At 42.8% G+C, this 16637-nt stretch overlaps 1 protein-coding gene across 1 annotated transcript in view; it reads right to left on the bottom strand.

Annotated features, from left to right (window-relative positions):
* Window positions 1–938: 938 nt before the first annotated feature.
* Window positions 939–16637, bottom strand: part of LOC106604568 (alpha-1,3-mannosyl-glycoprotein 4-beta-N-acetylglucosaminyltransferase B) — a 171130-nt gene continuing 155431 nt past the window's right edge. Inside the window, exons 12-15 of the mRNA XM_045718039.2 lie at window positions 11433–11511; window positions 5622–5709; window positions 3373–3485; window positions 939–3149 (exon numbers count right to left, since the gene is read on the bottom strand). Of these exons, the coding sequence (XP_045573995.1) occupies window positions 3126–3149; window positions 3373–3485; window positions 5622–5709; window positions 11433–11511 (304 nt within the window). The 3' untranslated portion in view covers window positions 939–3125. The remainder of the gene's footprint in view (window positions 3150–3372; window positions 3486–5621; window positions 5710–11432; window positions 11512–16637) is intronic.

The raw sequence follows: 16637 nt of genomic DNA, 5'->3' as shown, positions 1-16637 counted from the left end.
GCTCAAATATAAATTTGCAGCAGCGAAAATGATTGATGATTATTGTAGTTTATCATCAATGAATGATTTATGTACTTTGTGAAGTTCGAATAAAATAGTAAAACTCTTTACAAATTAATTTATCAACTAAAGCGCCGATGTGATAATTCTGAATGTGAGGCTTATTGAATATGGTGTAGGCTTATTCAATAATGTACAATATAATTAAATCCCTGTTGATGGATGCATTAATTTGGATACAGTTCTTTTTTTCTGATCATAAACAACAACAAATGCTAATTGCATGCCCCCATCCTGGCCAAATTTGGGCGTGTTTGAACCCCATAATAATGGACTGGATTTATGTAGTGTTTTTACATGTGCTCAAAGCACTTTATATTGTATGGATGATGTTTGAAAATGAATGCTGTATTCTATACATCCTGTTTTCTGAAGTGCCTTGACTGCATGCTGCTAAATGAAAATATCAAATAGCCTACCCTACAATATTATCACAAAACATTATGGCCTAGAGATGCATTCAATCCGACCTGCGGAAGGAACGGTTATAGAGCAATGGACATTTATAAAGGTAATTTCCGATTGTGCCGACAGAGTTTATGCAGCGTTTACAGTGAATGTGGACATTGGCTTTCAAAGTTGCATTGCAGAAAACGGGCACTCCAATTCTATCTAGCCCAATGTCATAGGTACACATAGGCCTACTCACTTGCATCCTACCGAGCACCAAAGCCTATGGTGTCAAAATATCAATGGGACTTTGCAGTCACATGGTCCATTCATGAAATATGCAAGGAATGTGACCCATGTACATGTGATTTGGTAGCAGAAAAGTAGCGTAGCCTACCTTTCACAAAAGCAGACTAATTCACACGAGATTACTCAGATGTGCATTGAATTGACCAGAGCAAATAACTTGAAACAAAAACAAACCCACGTCAATTGAAATTCCATCTTTATTACAATTCACAGAATGGATAGATAACATCATTAAATATAGTTGATCTAAATGATACAAAATACAACATATAATAGCAATGCATTCCAGTGCACCTTAGAAGAAAAGAAAACTCTTTCTCCTTCTTAGCTCATTGGGTACAGTTCAGATTTTTTTTTATCCATAGCCCTACGTCGACTTAATGCACCCACGCACCTGCTACTGTATAGTGGCCATACCGATAGCATCGAAGGGGCTCCTAAAACAGCTTGTTTACTGGAGTGCACACCCCAATAAATGGAAAACAAGTTTAGGTCTGTTGTTGCTGAGAAACTGTGTTAACATTGAGCAGAATCAGAATCAATGTTGCATTCTGTATTCGATAGAAAAGCGGCCTCGCTTCTGATTTAAGTCCCCAAGTTTAATTTTGCTTTCAGTACACTTGTATTGGCTGAAATCCCATACTCTTGTTCTGTGCCGACAACTCTTTAGATTTCGATCAAGGGCTTTCAATGGTTTTTCAGTTGGGCTCTGATAAAGGAATGTTTTTTTGATCCAAGTATGCAAAAGCAAATGAATGTGTCCCTTAAACTGCAAAATACTTTGCATCTAGCAATACATAGAACTTGAGTTTGGCCCTTGCCGTCGCAGAGCCTATTTGGAAGATGTATAAGTCTGGTGTCAGGACAATTACAGTACTTTAATAAATTCCACCTTCAATTCATTATAGTAGTAGTGCAGAACATGTGGAACGAGAGGGGTTGTCATATTGGACAGTTTCACTCTCTCATGAGACCTCACTTGAGGGGAAGAGAGGGGTTCTTCCTTGACTTCTTCGCGATCATTATGAGAAACATAGATTCCACTGAGAAGTAAAGATGATTCTTCATGCATTGATTAGAGCTACATATTTCTCTTACATCCGACTAGTCCAGACAATTACTCCACGTGTGTACCTGATATGTGGCTCCTTGGATTACAACTAACCTTGTGTATCTGATATGTGGCAGACAGAGAAAATCCAACAGATATGTTTCCTGTAAATCAGAAATGTTTCCTGTATTATTGAGGCCGCTGTCTTTTCCAGTTCCCTAGCTAATGCAATTGAGTAGCTTGTGTCTGGCCTTGCCTTACATTGATTTATCCCCACAACCTGGTTAACTTCATGTCACATTAAGGCAAATTGATAGGCGGAGAAGGGGAAAAACAATGTTAGGGAAGATGGTTCATGAAATAAATCTCAAACAGATGTTGGAACCATAATCATAATGTGCCTACATTGACTTCTGGCTTTAGAATTGACCATATAAAGATATTTTATTCAAACATTAGATGTGTGTACTTTCTGGCTAAAGTTCTATTTCCTTCTACACTGTATAGGCCTAGGCTACTTTTCTGACTGACTTTTGTGGACACTCACTGTAAATACATATCAACACACATAATAGAGATCATTCATATGATTGTGTTACATAAATATGCATATTAGGCCTATATCCACATACATAGGTATTTTATGAATACAATTAATCGACTGCCCGAAAGCTCAGCCACAATTAAATACATTTTTGTGTGCGGAGACTATTTCCTGTTTCTCCAGTTTTGCCTTTTGACTCCAGCACCTTCACAAATCAGCTATGAGTGTGCGGTAGATTCTGCCTATTAGGGATACATTTGGGTAAAACCAGTAACATTTGTCAAACATGATTATCAGTTATTGAAGTTGCACAATTCAGACATACCTGTATCTTGGTGACGTTGTAGGCCAAGTCTTTGATTCCGAAGCAGCAACATTTCATTGTCATAATGTCATCAAAAGGAGCTAAACAATCTTGCGAGCTATTTGACAATTACCAGTGTAATTACAATTATTTAAAACATAAACCTTTATGTACACATAAATACAGTTTCCTAAATACAGCGTCGTCTGTGTGTCGTCCACGCAGGACGCGTTCTCCGATTACGCGTGTCTGGGAAGATCTTCCCACACGGTCTGTCAACCGTGGATTGAGTTGACAGTCTCAGAAGGACCCTGCGATGGCAAGATCTCGCCAACAGATGGCGCACTCCGACTACGCTCGAGAAACTAATTGCCAAAAGCCAGGGAATGAGTATAGCTTTCAAAGGCTCCGTTCCTCTGTCGAACGGTCGAACGGATGACTGAGGTATTGCTGCGGGGTGTTGACATTCACTCTGCTTTCTTGATGAATATCTGAAGTGCAAGAGGAATAGCATTTGAGACAAAATCATATACATCTATCTGTTTGGGGTATATATTCCACTTTACATTAGACCACTTTGAAGCCTGAAAACATCTGACCAACTTAGATTTTTCAGTGAACTATCACTTTAAGTTGCCTAAAATACAAGGGATTCTTTATAAGAGAAGGCTTCCAAGGCTCTGTGGTGAACGGGTGATGGCTGGGCTGGCTTACCTCGCTCAGGATGACCCAGACGGGGCAGTCTGTGATCACAGAGAGACGAAGGGCTTCCAGGGGCCCGAATGTGGGATCCACCTCCCCCTCGGCGATCCCATTATGGAACACTCCTAGAGGTCAGAGAGAGAGAGAGAGGATCGATATATCAGACCAACATAACCAATAGACTGTAGCTGGACATCTATAGACCCCTTTCTGTGTTTACAAACATTGTCGCACAAGGGCGATGCGTGCAAGCTGGTGGCAGAACAAGGGGGAGTTCTTATAGAATGCCAGCAACTGGCCAAAAAAGCCTCTATTTACATGTTGCTTATGGATTGTCATTGGATTATAATTGGATTTTAAAGCTTGCATGAATGTCCTGCTTAATATAATGTTTGTGTCATCATCGCAAATCAGCTGCATTATACTTAAAAAACACTTAAACTTCTAACAGTAAAGTGGCTCTTTGGCTAGCTTTTGCTACAGGCTACAGTATATCAATGAGCGTTAGCATTCTAGCAAACTGCTGTATCCAAAATAGTTATTTTGCAAAGATCACAACCAAACAGAATCTTAGCGACTGTTCAAGCAAGAATCAAAACATAATTGTAAGCGTACGAGAACCTCAAAAAGTTATTTTGTTTAGAAGTAATAAAAACGTAAATCTAGGCTATGTTGAATGGGCGCAGATGGGGATGGCTTGCTTACTGCAGCCAAGAGTCGCACGCATCTGTGCGTCGTGTACTGAAAAAGGGTCTATTGACTTTGTAAATAAACACTGTAGTCATGATGAAGCATTGTATTTCATTTGTACCTCAATAAATACTGCATGGGCTCCTAAATTCTAACAGAGAGCACATTAGATACAAGATATGTTGTGTTGACATTTCAATTGGTTCAAGGCAAGGCGGTGGTATCAAATATGATCATAACATGCGTTCAGCTTGCTATGCTTTCTTTGTTGATCTACTCCTGAAATGCTAACTATGCACAATGAATTCTCTCTTGAATCAATCTTGTTACACAGTGATAGAGTAAGTTCTATGGTTTAGGTTACACTACGCCTGAAAGTAGAGCTGGAGGGAGAAGAACCTGGTGAACATTTGATAGCAATATCGCACAATTAATTGATTTGGTCCAAACGTGAACTACTGTGCCAGATTGATATTGATTCCCCCTTGAAATATTTATGAATGAGCGGGAGTGCTTGTAGTAATTTATATGCTGTCAGAAGGAGTACCTCTTTCAAGGGGATGAAAGCCTGTCTCTGTGTTACGGAGACAGTAATCACTGGCCTGGGGACGTGTTTGACTACTCAGAACACGCATCATCACTCGCTGTCTACTCCCTTCCTTCCTTCATTGAATTAATCAACAATCTGTATGTCATTGGATAGATAATAGTGTACATGAAAGCAAGGTCTCTGCCCTATTGCATAACAAATCCACTCCTCAGATCTCTAATTAAGGAAGGAACGATGGTGTATCTAACACTTTGCCACTGATTCAGTTGTAATGGAATTGAGCTCAAACCCTTACTTCTACCTTATGTTAACTACATTTTACCCATCTTCCTATTTCAACATGATATAAAACACTGTAATGTCATTAAATCCAATTATTTTCAAAGAGTACCATGCTATCGTTTTAAAGCGCACCGGTGCAACACTTGTCTTACATTTCACGCAATTTCAGAAAGAGCACCTAAGGTCCTCTAAAAACTGTGAAGGTAGTCCTTATCTACTCCTCCCGTCCTCCTGTGAAAGTCCTAGACGGTGCAGCAGCTAATCATGTGTTGGAGCCCTCAGTAATTGAGTGAGATGGATTTGTCAGGGGCCTGTGGATGAGTGTATGTGTGTGCGTTTGTGCGTGTGTAATTTGTCAGGGCCTGTCTTAGTCCATGTGAACTATTCCTGTTTGCCAGTACCGGTTAGAATCTGGCACAAGGTTTTGTTAGATGAAGGGACTGACGAATGGATGGATGAAAACAAAAGGGAAAGAATTTTGGAGGGATATTTTGGCAGGGAGTACAGTGTTGGATTCTCTAAAAAGATGACATCATTTTTATGACAGTGGAGTCCTTTGTTTGGCTTTGGGTGATTCTTTCTGCAGTACTAGTTCTTAACACTTCTGGTAAATACATCTCCAGTACTAATAACCACCTATTGAACATGTCCATGGTAGCACAGCGCTAATTTAATTCTGGGTCATTTTCATTAGAGGGTACAGTAACAAAAGTTTTGCTACGGAAAGCAAAATACTCACCTATTCTGATAAAGCCATCCTCTGTTCTGTGGTATTTTGGTGTTTTCTCTCTCCCCTCTTTCAAGGCCTCTTTTTCTGACTGGATATTCTGTAGGACAAAGAGAGAGGTGTGTGAGGAACACAACACAGGAACACAGGAACACACACAAACACACAACCAAGATCAATGCAGGCAGAAACCCTGTTTGATCTGCACTCAGATCACAGCTAAAATCTACTGTATACATCATCAACCAATGCATTGACAACAGCAAACTCCTTGGTACTGACCTCCTTTTATCTCCAAATTCAGTTAGTAAATCACACACACACACACACACACACACACACACACACACACACACACACACACACACACACACACACACACACACACACACACACACACACACACACACACCCACACCCACACACTCACGCACGCGCACGCACGCACGCACGGCACTAGTCGTGAACTCAGATCAACCTAACTTTGACCTCTTATCTTACAACATAAAAGCGAGAAAGATATCAATGGGTCATCATAGTTAATACAACGGGACTCTTTAGTGTTGCTGCTGGGTCATAGCAATTGATACTGTTGGAGAAATATCTGTTTGACTCGCTTATCTAAAGCAATGAAGGAGAAAGGACACGAGGACGGAGTGAAGGACAACAAGCTGACCTTTTGTGGCAGGATTTTCCCTTTCTGTTGGTCCTCTAAATAGAAATCAATGCATGCCCAATCACACAAGTGATTACAGATGTAGGAACTTAATTTGACCTATATTGTCACAACAAAATAATCCTGCAGCAACAGGATTTGAACGTTTAGTGCATAATGTTGCTTGATCGGTGGTTAGGCTATTTGCTACATAAAGTAGGCTCCATAAAAAGTGCAATACTGTTAATATAACCGTGTGTTAGTGTGGGTTTTCAGTGAATTTATGTAAGTCACAAAGCTCAACTGTACTCTCAGTAACACAACAGTGATCAAATTAAGATCCTACTGTACATCTGTACGCTACACTGTAAAAATATGACATTTCCCTCCTCCTGCCGTTTAACTGCACCTGACAGCGTCTCTCTCTCTCTCTCTCCCTCCCTCTCCATCATCTTCTTGTTTTCTTCTTATCTTTCCTCGTCTTTATTCTCTCTATCTTTCCTTACCTTTCTTTCCTCAATCCTTTCTTCTCCATTTTAAGACCAGAATAACTTGTTATGACTCTAAAGACATGTAACACTTCTACTCATCATTTAACACTTCTACTCATATTCTTCCCATAGGAGGAACAACAACAACAAAAACAGAAAGACCTCCACCCTCTTGCAGCATTACAGGGTCTCAATGACAGTCAGGTGTAGGGAGAGATTGAACGAGTGAAGGAGGGAGAAGAAATAATAAAATAGAGATAGACAGAGAGGGAGGAGAGAGAGGGGGGAAGAAAATCCAGCTATTAATCTGTCGCGGCGAGCGTCAGTTTGCAGAACCTAATCTGAAATCCCCGCCTCGCCTAGCCACCCTGCCGGGTGAAATATTCTTTAAGGCAAAAGCTCTCAAACCGTGGCCGGCGGGAGACTGATTTGATTACCACCGCCCGGGAGTCTTCTTTTTCTCTGTTTCTTTCTCCACAATATCTCTCTCGTACTCTCTTTTTTTGAGAGAGAACCTCACTCTGTCTTGAGTCATTTCTCATCTCTTCTCTGTGTCCTCTGGGGCTTAACACTGTGGGTGCTCGCCCTTAAACATGGCTTATGTGCTCCTATGTCAACCAGATGGAAGCTGACTTCATATGTCTTTCCACTTGAGAGAATTATATATCTTTCCACTTGAGGAAGATGTATCCAGTGTGGCTTTCCAAGAAATGGGCTGTATCTCAATAGAAATAACACAAAAGAATAGAGATCTTCTGAAAGTATGTGATCTTGAGACCCTGTATGTAACAATACATCCCTGTAGAATTCTTTCGACACCTTGTAGAGTCCATAGCCTGACAAATAGAGGCTGTTCTGAGGGCAAAGGGGGTGTTCCTAGTGTTTGGTATACTCAGTATATGTAAGGGATTTTGAACAATATGGAAGGTGTGTTCCACGACGCGTTAGCCTGCGGACCTGGCATCTTTTCACTCCCTCCTCTCCACATTTTCTTCCTCTGTTTCTGCTGCTAAAGCCAATTTCTACCACTCTAAATTCCAAGCATCTGCCTCTAACCCTAGGAAGCTCTTTGCCACCTTCTCCTCCCTCCTGAATCCTCCTCCCCCTCCCCCCTCCTCCCTCTCTGCGGACGACTTTGTCAACCATTTTGAAAAGAAGGTTGACGACATCCGATCCTCGTTTGTTAAGTCAAACGACACCGCTGGTCCTGCTCACATTGCCCTACCCTATGCTTTGACCTCTTTCTCCCCTCTCTCTGAAGATGAAATCTTGCGACTTGTGACGGCCGGCCGGCCGCCCAACAACCTGCCCACTTGACCCTATCCCCTCCTCTCTTCTCCAGACCATTTCCGGAGACCTTCTCCCTTACCTCACCACGCTCATCAACTCATCCTTGACCGCTGGCTACGTCCCTTCCGTCTTCAAGAGAGCGAGAGTTGCACCCCTTCTCAAAAAATCTACACTCGATCCCTCCGATGTCAACAACTACAGACCAGTATCGCGTCTTTCTTTCCTCTCCAAAACTCTTGAGCGTGCCGTCCTTGGCCAGCTCTCTTGCTATCTCTCTCAGAATGACCTTCTTGATCCAAATCAGTCAGGTTTCAAGACTGGTCATTCAACTGAGACGGCTCTTCTCTGTGTCACGGAGGCTCTCCGCACTTCTAGACCTATCTGCTGCCTTTGATACTGTGAACCATCAGATCCTCCTCTCCACCCTCTCCGAGTTGGGCATCTCCGGCGCGGCTCACTCTTGGATTGCATCCTACCTGACAGGTCGCTCCTACCAGGTGGCATGGCGAGAATCCGTCTCCGCACCACGTGCTCTCACCACTGGTGTCCCCCAGGGCTCAGGTCTAGGCCCTCTCCTATTCTCGCTATACACCAAGTCACTTGGCTCTGTCATATCCTCACATGGTCTCTCCTATCATTGCTACGCAGACGACACACAATTAATCTTCTCCTTTCCCCCTTCTCATAACCAGGTGGCGAATCGCATCTCTGCATGTCTGGCAGACATATCCGTGTGGATGACGGATCACCACCTCAAGCTGAACCTCGGCAAGACGGAGCTGCTCTTCCTCCCGGGGAGGAGCAGCTGCCATCACGCCATCACGGTTGACAACTACATTGTGTCCTCCTCCCAGAGTGCTAAGAGCCTTGGCGTGACCCTGGACAACACCCTGTCGTTATCCGCTAACATCAAGGCAGTGACCCGATTCTGTAGGTTCATGCTCTACAACATTCACAGAGTACGACCCTGCCTCACACAGGAAGCGGCGCAGGTCTTAATCCAGGCACTTGTCATCTCCCGTCTAGATTACTGCAACTCGCTGTTGGCGGGGCTCCCTGCCTGTGCCATCAAACCCCTACAACTCATCCAGAACGCCGCAGCCCGTCTGGTGTTCAACCTTCCCAAGTTCTCTCACGTCACCCCGCTCCTCCGCACACTCCACTGGCTTCCAGTTGAAGCTCGCATCTGCAACAAGACCATGATGCTTGCCTACGGAGCTGTGAGGGGAACGGCACCTCCGTACCTTCAGGCTCTGATCAGTCCCTACACCCAAAGAAGGGCACTGCGTTCATCCACCTCTGGCCTGCTCGCCTCCCTACCTCTGCGGAAGCACAGTTCCCGCTCAGCCCAGTCAAAACTGTTTGCTGCTCTGGCACCCCAATGGTGGAACAAGCTCCCTCACGACGCCAGGACAGCGGAGTCAATCACCACCTTCCGGAGACACCTGAAACCCCACCTCTTTAAGGAATACCTGGGATAGGATTAAGTAATCCTTCTAACCCCCACCCCCTCCCCCTACCCTCCCCCCCAAAAAAATATATAGATGTACTATTGTAAAGTGGTTGTTCCACTGGATATCATAAGGTGAACGCACCAATTTGTAAGTCGCTCTGGATAAGAGCGTCTGCTAAATGACGTAAATGTAAATGTAAATGTTAGCGGACTTTCCACGGAGTTGCATTATTTTCCAGAATACGCATAGAGCCCCGAGTTGACTATCCCTTTCATACCATGGTTATAACTTAACACATTTGCCACTAGAACTTTGATCATTTGCAGATAGAAATGTGTTCAACATCCACTGAAGTATCTAGCAAGTTTACTAGATTGCTACAGTAGTTGCCTTGGTAACTAAACAAACAGACTTGCTAGTTTAGCTAACCAAACCATCAGTCCTAGCTGGCTATTATCAAAATCGAATTCAACAAATAGCAATACTGTTTTCAATTCGACTTTTACTTTCAAAAGCAGCTCAAACAAAACATGTAAAAATTAACTACAGCCGTTGAATTCTACCATGCAAATACACTGTGCGTTTAAAGGAAATAATGCACGCTCTAGAGTGCCCTTCAAGCCAATCAGATAGTAGTATTCAACAATGCAATGGTATAATTAAGTGATAATGCCCGAGAAGCCGGTGTTATTTTGGCACAGGTGTTGTTAGGCCCGAAACTAAGTCGAGTGCCGGCAAACCGTGCCAAAATATCCTCCAAACACCAGCTTCGAAGGCATTATCACTTTTATACAACGGGTTACCAACATACCATCAAATAATGGGTTGACATATTTTCATTAAAAATGTTATTTTGATGAATTTATTCATGCTATTTCATCCTTCCGCAAGATATAGTCCCGACACAAATCTAGGGTTGCTACCCAAGCTGGCTGGTTGTTCGTTCTATCGGTTCGGTTGCCAGAGACCCGACCCAGTCGTTCGTTTGTTCTAAATGTTCCATTGCCATACTGGCTGGCAACGTTCTTATCCCTTGCTTGCTAGCTAGCCAACTATGGCTAACTTACAGTCACGTCAAACAGTACAGACAGAATAACAACAAAGTAGCTGCATTTGCATTAGTTTAAGCTGTTTCCTAGTGAAATTTATTTGGATACATAATAATGAGGCACGATTTAGCCTGGCATAGAAAATGGGCTCTCTCATCAGGACACTGTTATTCAGAGGAGCTAGCCAACAACACAGCTAACACAATCACTTCAAACCGAAGCTGGAAAGACTGCAAACTAGCTGTACTTCGTTTCATTTGACCTTTTTCAATTGACATTTCTTTGTATATATCCATGAAAATGATGCCAGCTGTTTCATGATTTCAACTGACTGAGAAAAGCTGCCTGCCTGCATATCTGTCTCGTTCCGACTCCTGATACGTTCATTACTATGGGACAGCTGGAGATCGAATTTGAATATTGAAACAATGTTGCAAATGTCGAGGACAGACAGCAATGTTTATACAAATCTCCACTGTTGAAAACGAAATGTTAGTCTAAAAGAAATGTGAGATAATGTCTAGATGCTTTTGATAGCGGAGATCACGTTCATAAATTGCCTGGCTGGGCTGATGAGACAGTGGATTGCGCAGTCAGATGGAACAGAGTAAATAGGCATTTTAGCGGTAGTAACTTGTGGAATAGACACCGGTTGGAATGCTCAATCAGCATTCAGGATTAGATCCAGCCGTTGTCTAAGTCACTGTAATTACATACATTTCCAGTGGTATTACTATAGTAAAGGTCTATGTACTGACAATCCTGGGACAGGATGAATCAGGCTTATAGTGGTGAGCCTCATATTGCAAGATAATATATGGTAAAGGTTATGTAATGGTAATAATGTGCTGGGACTGAATCGGGCAAATAGCGGTGAGACTCACGTCAAAAGGCAGGACCTCCACAGTGGTGTTGAACAGCTTGTCCCCTGGGTGCTCAATGTTCCCGCTACGGAAGAAATACCTTGAAAGATAGAGATAGATAGATAGATAGATAGATAGATAGATAGATAGATAGATAGATAGATAGATAGATAGATAGATAGATAGATAGATAGATAGATAGAGAGAGAGAGAGAGAGAGAGAGAGAGAGAGAGAGAGAGAGAGAGAGAGAGAGAGAGAGAGAGAGAGAGAGAGAGAGAGAGAGAGAGAGAGAGAGAGAGAGAGAGAGAGAGAGAGAGAGAGAGAATAACAAATGGGGAGATGTCAATTTGATATTCAACACAAATTGATCCACCACGATCATCATCATCATTATCATCAAGGGTGCCCGCTTTTCTTCAGACATGGACTTTTTTTTTGGTGCCATGAAAATTTTTAAAATGAACTTGTCTCAGCAGCATACATATTTGATGCAAAGACTAGAAATAGCTTATTTGGTCAATATTACTTACCAAGCCAAGCAGAGCTGTTTGTTTTATCGAAATACAAATGATCCTGTGCTTTTTCATTTGGCACATAGGCACATAAAGACACAGCTTGCCTCCATATGTAACCGCAAAGCGTCCACGATGTGCTTGCATATGGGCTCACCCAGAAATGTTACTTTTGTAACTGAATGAAAACATTTTAACTATTTGACTAAACCGATTGATGTTGGGAATAGAAATATGACAAAATGCAGAATGGGGGCTGGGGTTATTTCACAGATTGAATCATGATATATTAGGCCTACTGATTATTTCTCAATTGCAAGCTACTCATTGACAGGCCTCGAGCTACCAGACTTGGAAGTTTTCTGTTAAACTATATCTAATTCTTTGAGAAATTGCATTAGTATACATATAATTAAAAAAAAAATGTGCATACAATATATCTCAGCATTTGAATAATTTATTTTATACAGTCATTATTTCTCATGTTCATTAAGGGTGTCAATAATTTGAGACCCCATTGTATATATGTTTTTTTATAACGGTGACCACGGTCATTTATCTGACAAACAACCTTCACAAAAAAATCCATGACCGTCACAGCCCTAACAACCAGTATATAGCATCATGTCTACACTGTGGTGCTCCCAAACCCCCCTCTACATGTCAGTGAATGGTTTGACCCGGACCTGTCTGACCTCACAAAAGCTCTTTGGTGCCCATCACTCTGAGCTCGGTGAAGGGGGGTAACTGCATGGCACTGTGGCCTTTGAACCTGTTGTTGACAACTTCAGGCCCCCCTCAAGTTGCAGCGATAGAGGCTCATGCATCTTATGAACATTGCAGCTGGCATGGCGATGACATAAAATATGATATTTATTTACACCCAGGAAGTAAGGTATTTAAATGCCTTTCCTTTTGAGATATTGGCACTCGAGTAAAAAGAAAAGGTAGATAGACGCTTTAACCTCTGTCTTCTTATAGGTTAATCTTGAGTTGTTGACAGTACCAGAATAGTTTTTTTGTTTTAAAAAACTCATTAAAAACAAAAATGTAGTCTTGGCAGCTTTGACTAATCTCTATTCTACAAGGTGCATGCAAAATGTCAGTCATAGTTCATATTAAGTGTAGCTTGAATTATGCATGTACAGTGTATTCAGAAAGTATTCAGACAACTTGAATTTTTACACTTTATGTTATTTTGTTCTTTATATACACACAACACCCCATAGTGACAAAGCAAAAACAGGTTTTTAGAAAACAGAAATATCACTTTTACATAAGTATTCAGGCCCTTTACTCAGTACTTTGTTGAAGCAAATTTGGCAGCAAATGCAGCCTCGAGTCTTCTTGGGTATGATGCTAGCTTGGCACACCTGTATTTGGGGAGTTTCTCCCATTCTTTTCTGCAGATCCTCTCAAGCTCTGTCAGGTTGGATGGGGAAAGTTGCTGCACAGCTATTTTCAGGTCTCACCAGAGATGTTCGATCGAGTTCGAGTCCGGGCTCTGACTGGGCCACTCAAGGATGCTGCAACCACCGTGCTTCACCGTAGGGATGGTACCAGGTTTTCTCCACATGTGACGCTTGGCATTCAGGCCAAAGAGTTTAATTTTGTTTCTCATGTTCATGTTGCCTTTTGGAAAACTCTAAGCAGGCTGTCAGTTGCCTTTTACTTTCACATGCCTTGGGCTCCTGAGTGACACAGTGGTCTAAGACCCTGCATCTCAGTGCAAGAGGTGTTACTGCAGTACCTGGTAAAAATCCAGGATGCACCACATCTGGATTTGAAGTCCCATAGGGCGGTGCACAATTGTGTCACCCTATGGCAGGCTGTCATTGTAAATAAGTATTTGTTCTTAACTGACTTGTCTAGTTAAATAAAGGTTAAATCATTTTTTTTTTACTGAGGAGTGGGTTTCCATAAAGGGCTGATTGGTGGAGTGCTGCAGAGATGGTTGTCCTTCTGGAAGTCAAGAGCTCTGTCAGAGTGACCATTGGGTTCTTGGTCACCTCCCTGACCAAGGCCCTTCTCCCCTGATTGCTCAGTTTGGCCGGGCGGCCAGCTCTAGGAAGAGTCTTGGTGGTTGCAAACTTCTTACATTTAAGAATGATGGAGGCCACCGTGTTCTTGGGGACCTTCAATGCTGCAGAAATGCTTTGGTACCCTTCCCCAGATCTGTGCCTCGACACAATCCTGTCTTGGAGCTCTATCAAATCAATTCAAATCAAATTGTATTGGTCACATACACATGGTTAGCAGATGTTATTGTTAGTGTAGCGAAATGCTTACACTTCTAGATCAGACAGTGCAGTAGTATCAACAATTCCACAACAAAACCTAATATACACAATCTAGTAAAGTAATGGGATAAGAATATATAAATATAAAAAAATATGGATGAGCAGTGACAAAGGGGCTAAGATGTAATAGATAGTATAGAATAGATAGTGTAGGATACAGTATACAGTATATAGATATGAGATGAGTAATGCAAGATATGCAAACATTCTTAAAGTGGCATTATTAAAGTGACTAGTGTTCCATTTATTAAAGTGGCCAATAATATCAAGTCTGTAAGTAGGCACCCACCTTTCTGTGCTAGTGATGGATATTTAACAATCTGATGGCCTTGAGATAGAAGCTGTTTTTCAATCTCTTGGTCCCAGCTTTGATGCACCTGTACTGACCTCGGCTTCTGGATGGAAGCGGGGTCAACAGGCAGTGGCTCGGGTGGTCATTTTCCTTGATGATCTTTTTTGCCTTCCTGTGACATTGGCTGTAGTAGGTGTCCTGGAGAGCAGGTAGTTTGCCCCCGGTGACGCGTTGTGCAGACCGCACCACCCTCTGGAGAGCCCTGCGGTTGTGGGCGGTGCAGTTGCCGTACCAGGCGGTGATACAGCCCGACAAGATGCTCTCAATTGAGCACCTCTAAAAGTCAGTGAGGGTATTCGATGTCAAACCACATTTTATCAGCCTCCTGAGGTTGAAGAGGCGATGTTGCGCCTTCTTCACCACACTGTCTGTGTGGTTGGACCATTTCAGTTTGTCGGTGGTATGTAAACCAAGGAACTTAAAATGTTCCACTGTTGTCTTGTCGATGTGGATAGAGGAGTGCTCCCTTTGCAGTATCCTGAAGTAAACGATCATCTCTTTTGTTTTGCTGACATTGAGTGAGAGGTTATATTCCTGACACCACACTCCGAGAGCCCTCACCTTCTCCCTGTAGGCTGCCTTGTCACTGTTGGTAATCAAGCCTACCACTTTTGTGTTGTCTGCAAACTTGATGATTGAGCTGGAGGCGTGCATGGCCGCGCAGTCGTGGGTGAACAGGGAGTACAGGAGGGGGCTGAGAATGCACCCTTGTGGGGCCCCAGTGTTGAGGATCAGTGGAGTGGAGATGTTGTTTTCTACTTTCACCACCTGGGGGCGGCCTGTCAGGAAGTCCAGGACCCAATTTCACAGGGCGGGGTCGAGACCCAGGGGGGTCTCAAGCTTAATGATGAGTTTGGAGGGTGCTATGGTGTTGAATGCTGAGCTGTAGTCAATGAACAGCATTCTTACATAGGTATTCCTCTTGTCCACATGGGATAGGGAATTGTGCAGTGTGATGGCGACTGCATCTGTAGACCTATTTGGGGCGGTAAGCAAATTGAAGTGGGTCTAGGTTAGCAGGTAGGGTGGAGGTGATATGATCCTTGACTAGTCTCTCAAAGCACTTCATGATGAATGAAGTGAGTGCTACAGGGCGATAGTCATTTAGTTCAGTTACCTTTGCTTTCTTGGGAACAGGAACAATGCTGGCCATCTTGAACCATGTGGGGACAGCAGACAGGGATAGGGATTGATTGAATATATCTGTAAACACACCAGCCAGCTGGTCTGAACATGCTCCGAGGACGCGGTTAGGGATGCCGTCTGGGCCGGCAGCCTTGCGGGGGTTAACACATTTAAATGCTATGGAGAAGGAGAGCCCACAGTCTTTGTTAGTGGGCCGTGTCGGTGGCACTGTATTTTCTTCAAAGCGGGCAAAGAAGGTTTTTAGTTTGTCTGGAAGCAAGACGTCGATGTCTGCGACGGGGCTGGTTTTCTGTTTGTAATCCATGATAGTTTATAGACCCTGCCACATATGTCTCAATATTGAGGCATTGAATTGCAACTCCAATTTGTCTCTATACTGACACTTTGCTTGTTTTATTGCCTCACGGAGGGAACAATTACACTGTTTGTATTCGGCCATATTCCCAGCCGCCTTGCCATGATTAAAGGCAGTGGAATGTGCTTTCAATTTAGCGCGAATGCAGCCATACATTCATGGTTTCTGGTTAGGGAAGGTTTTAACCTCTATGGGCTAGGTGGGACGCAAGCGTCCCACCCGTGGTGCACTCCATCAACAGCAGGTGCATTTCAAGAGCGGCAAATTTGAATCCAAATAAATGTCAAAATTCAAATTTTTCAAACATACAACTATTTTACACCCTTTGAAAGATAAACATCTCCTTAATCTAACCACGTTTTACGATTTCAAAAAGGATTTACGGCGAAAGCATAAATTTAGAGTATGTTAGGACAGTACATTTACAAGAGTTGTGTGTAATGTTGTGCCAATTCAAAGACAAGCGTCACCAAAACCATAAAATCAGCTAAAATTATGCACTAAACTTTTACAATCTCCAACAGATGACACTCCTAGGACATTGTGTTAGACAATGCATG

This window comes from Salmo salar, chromosome 05 (assembly GCF_965601325.2).
Source record: "Salmo salar chromosome 05, fSalSal1, whole genome shotgun sequence".
Classification (NCBI taxonomy): Eukaryota; Metazoa; Chordata; class Actinopteri; order Salmoniformes; family Salmonidae; genus Salmo; species Salmo salar.
This window is presented reverse-complemented; position numbering and strand designations above follow the sequence as displayed.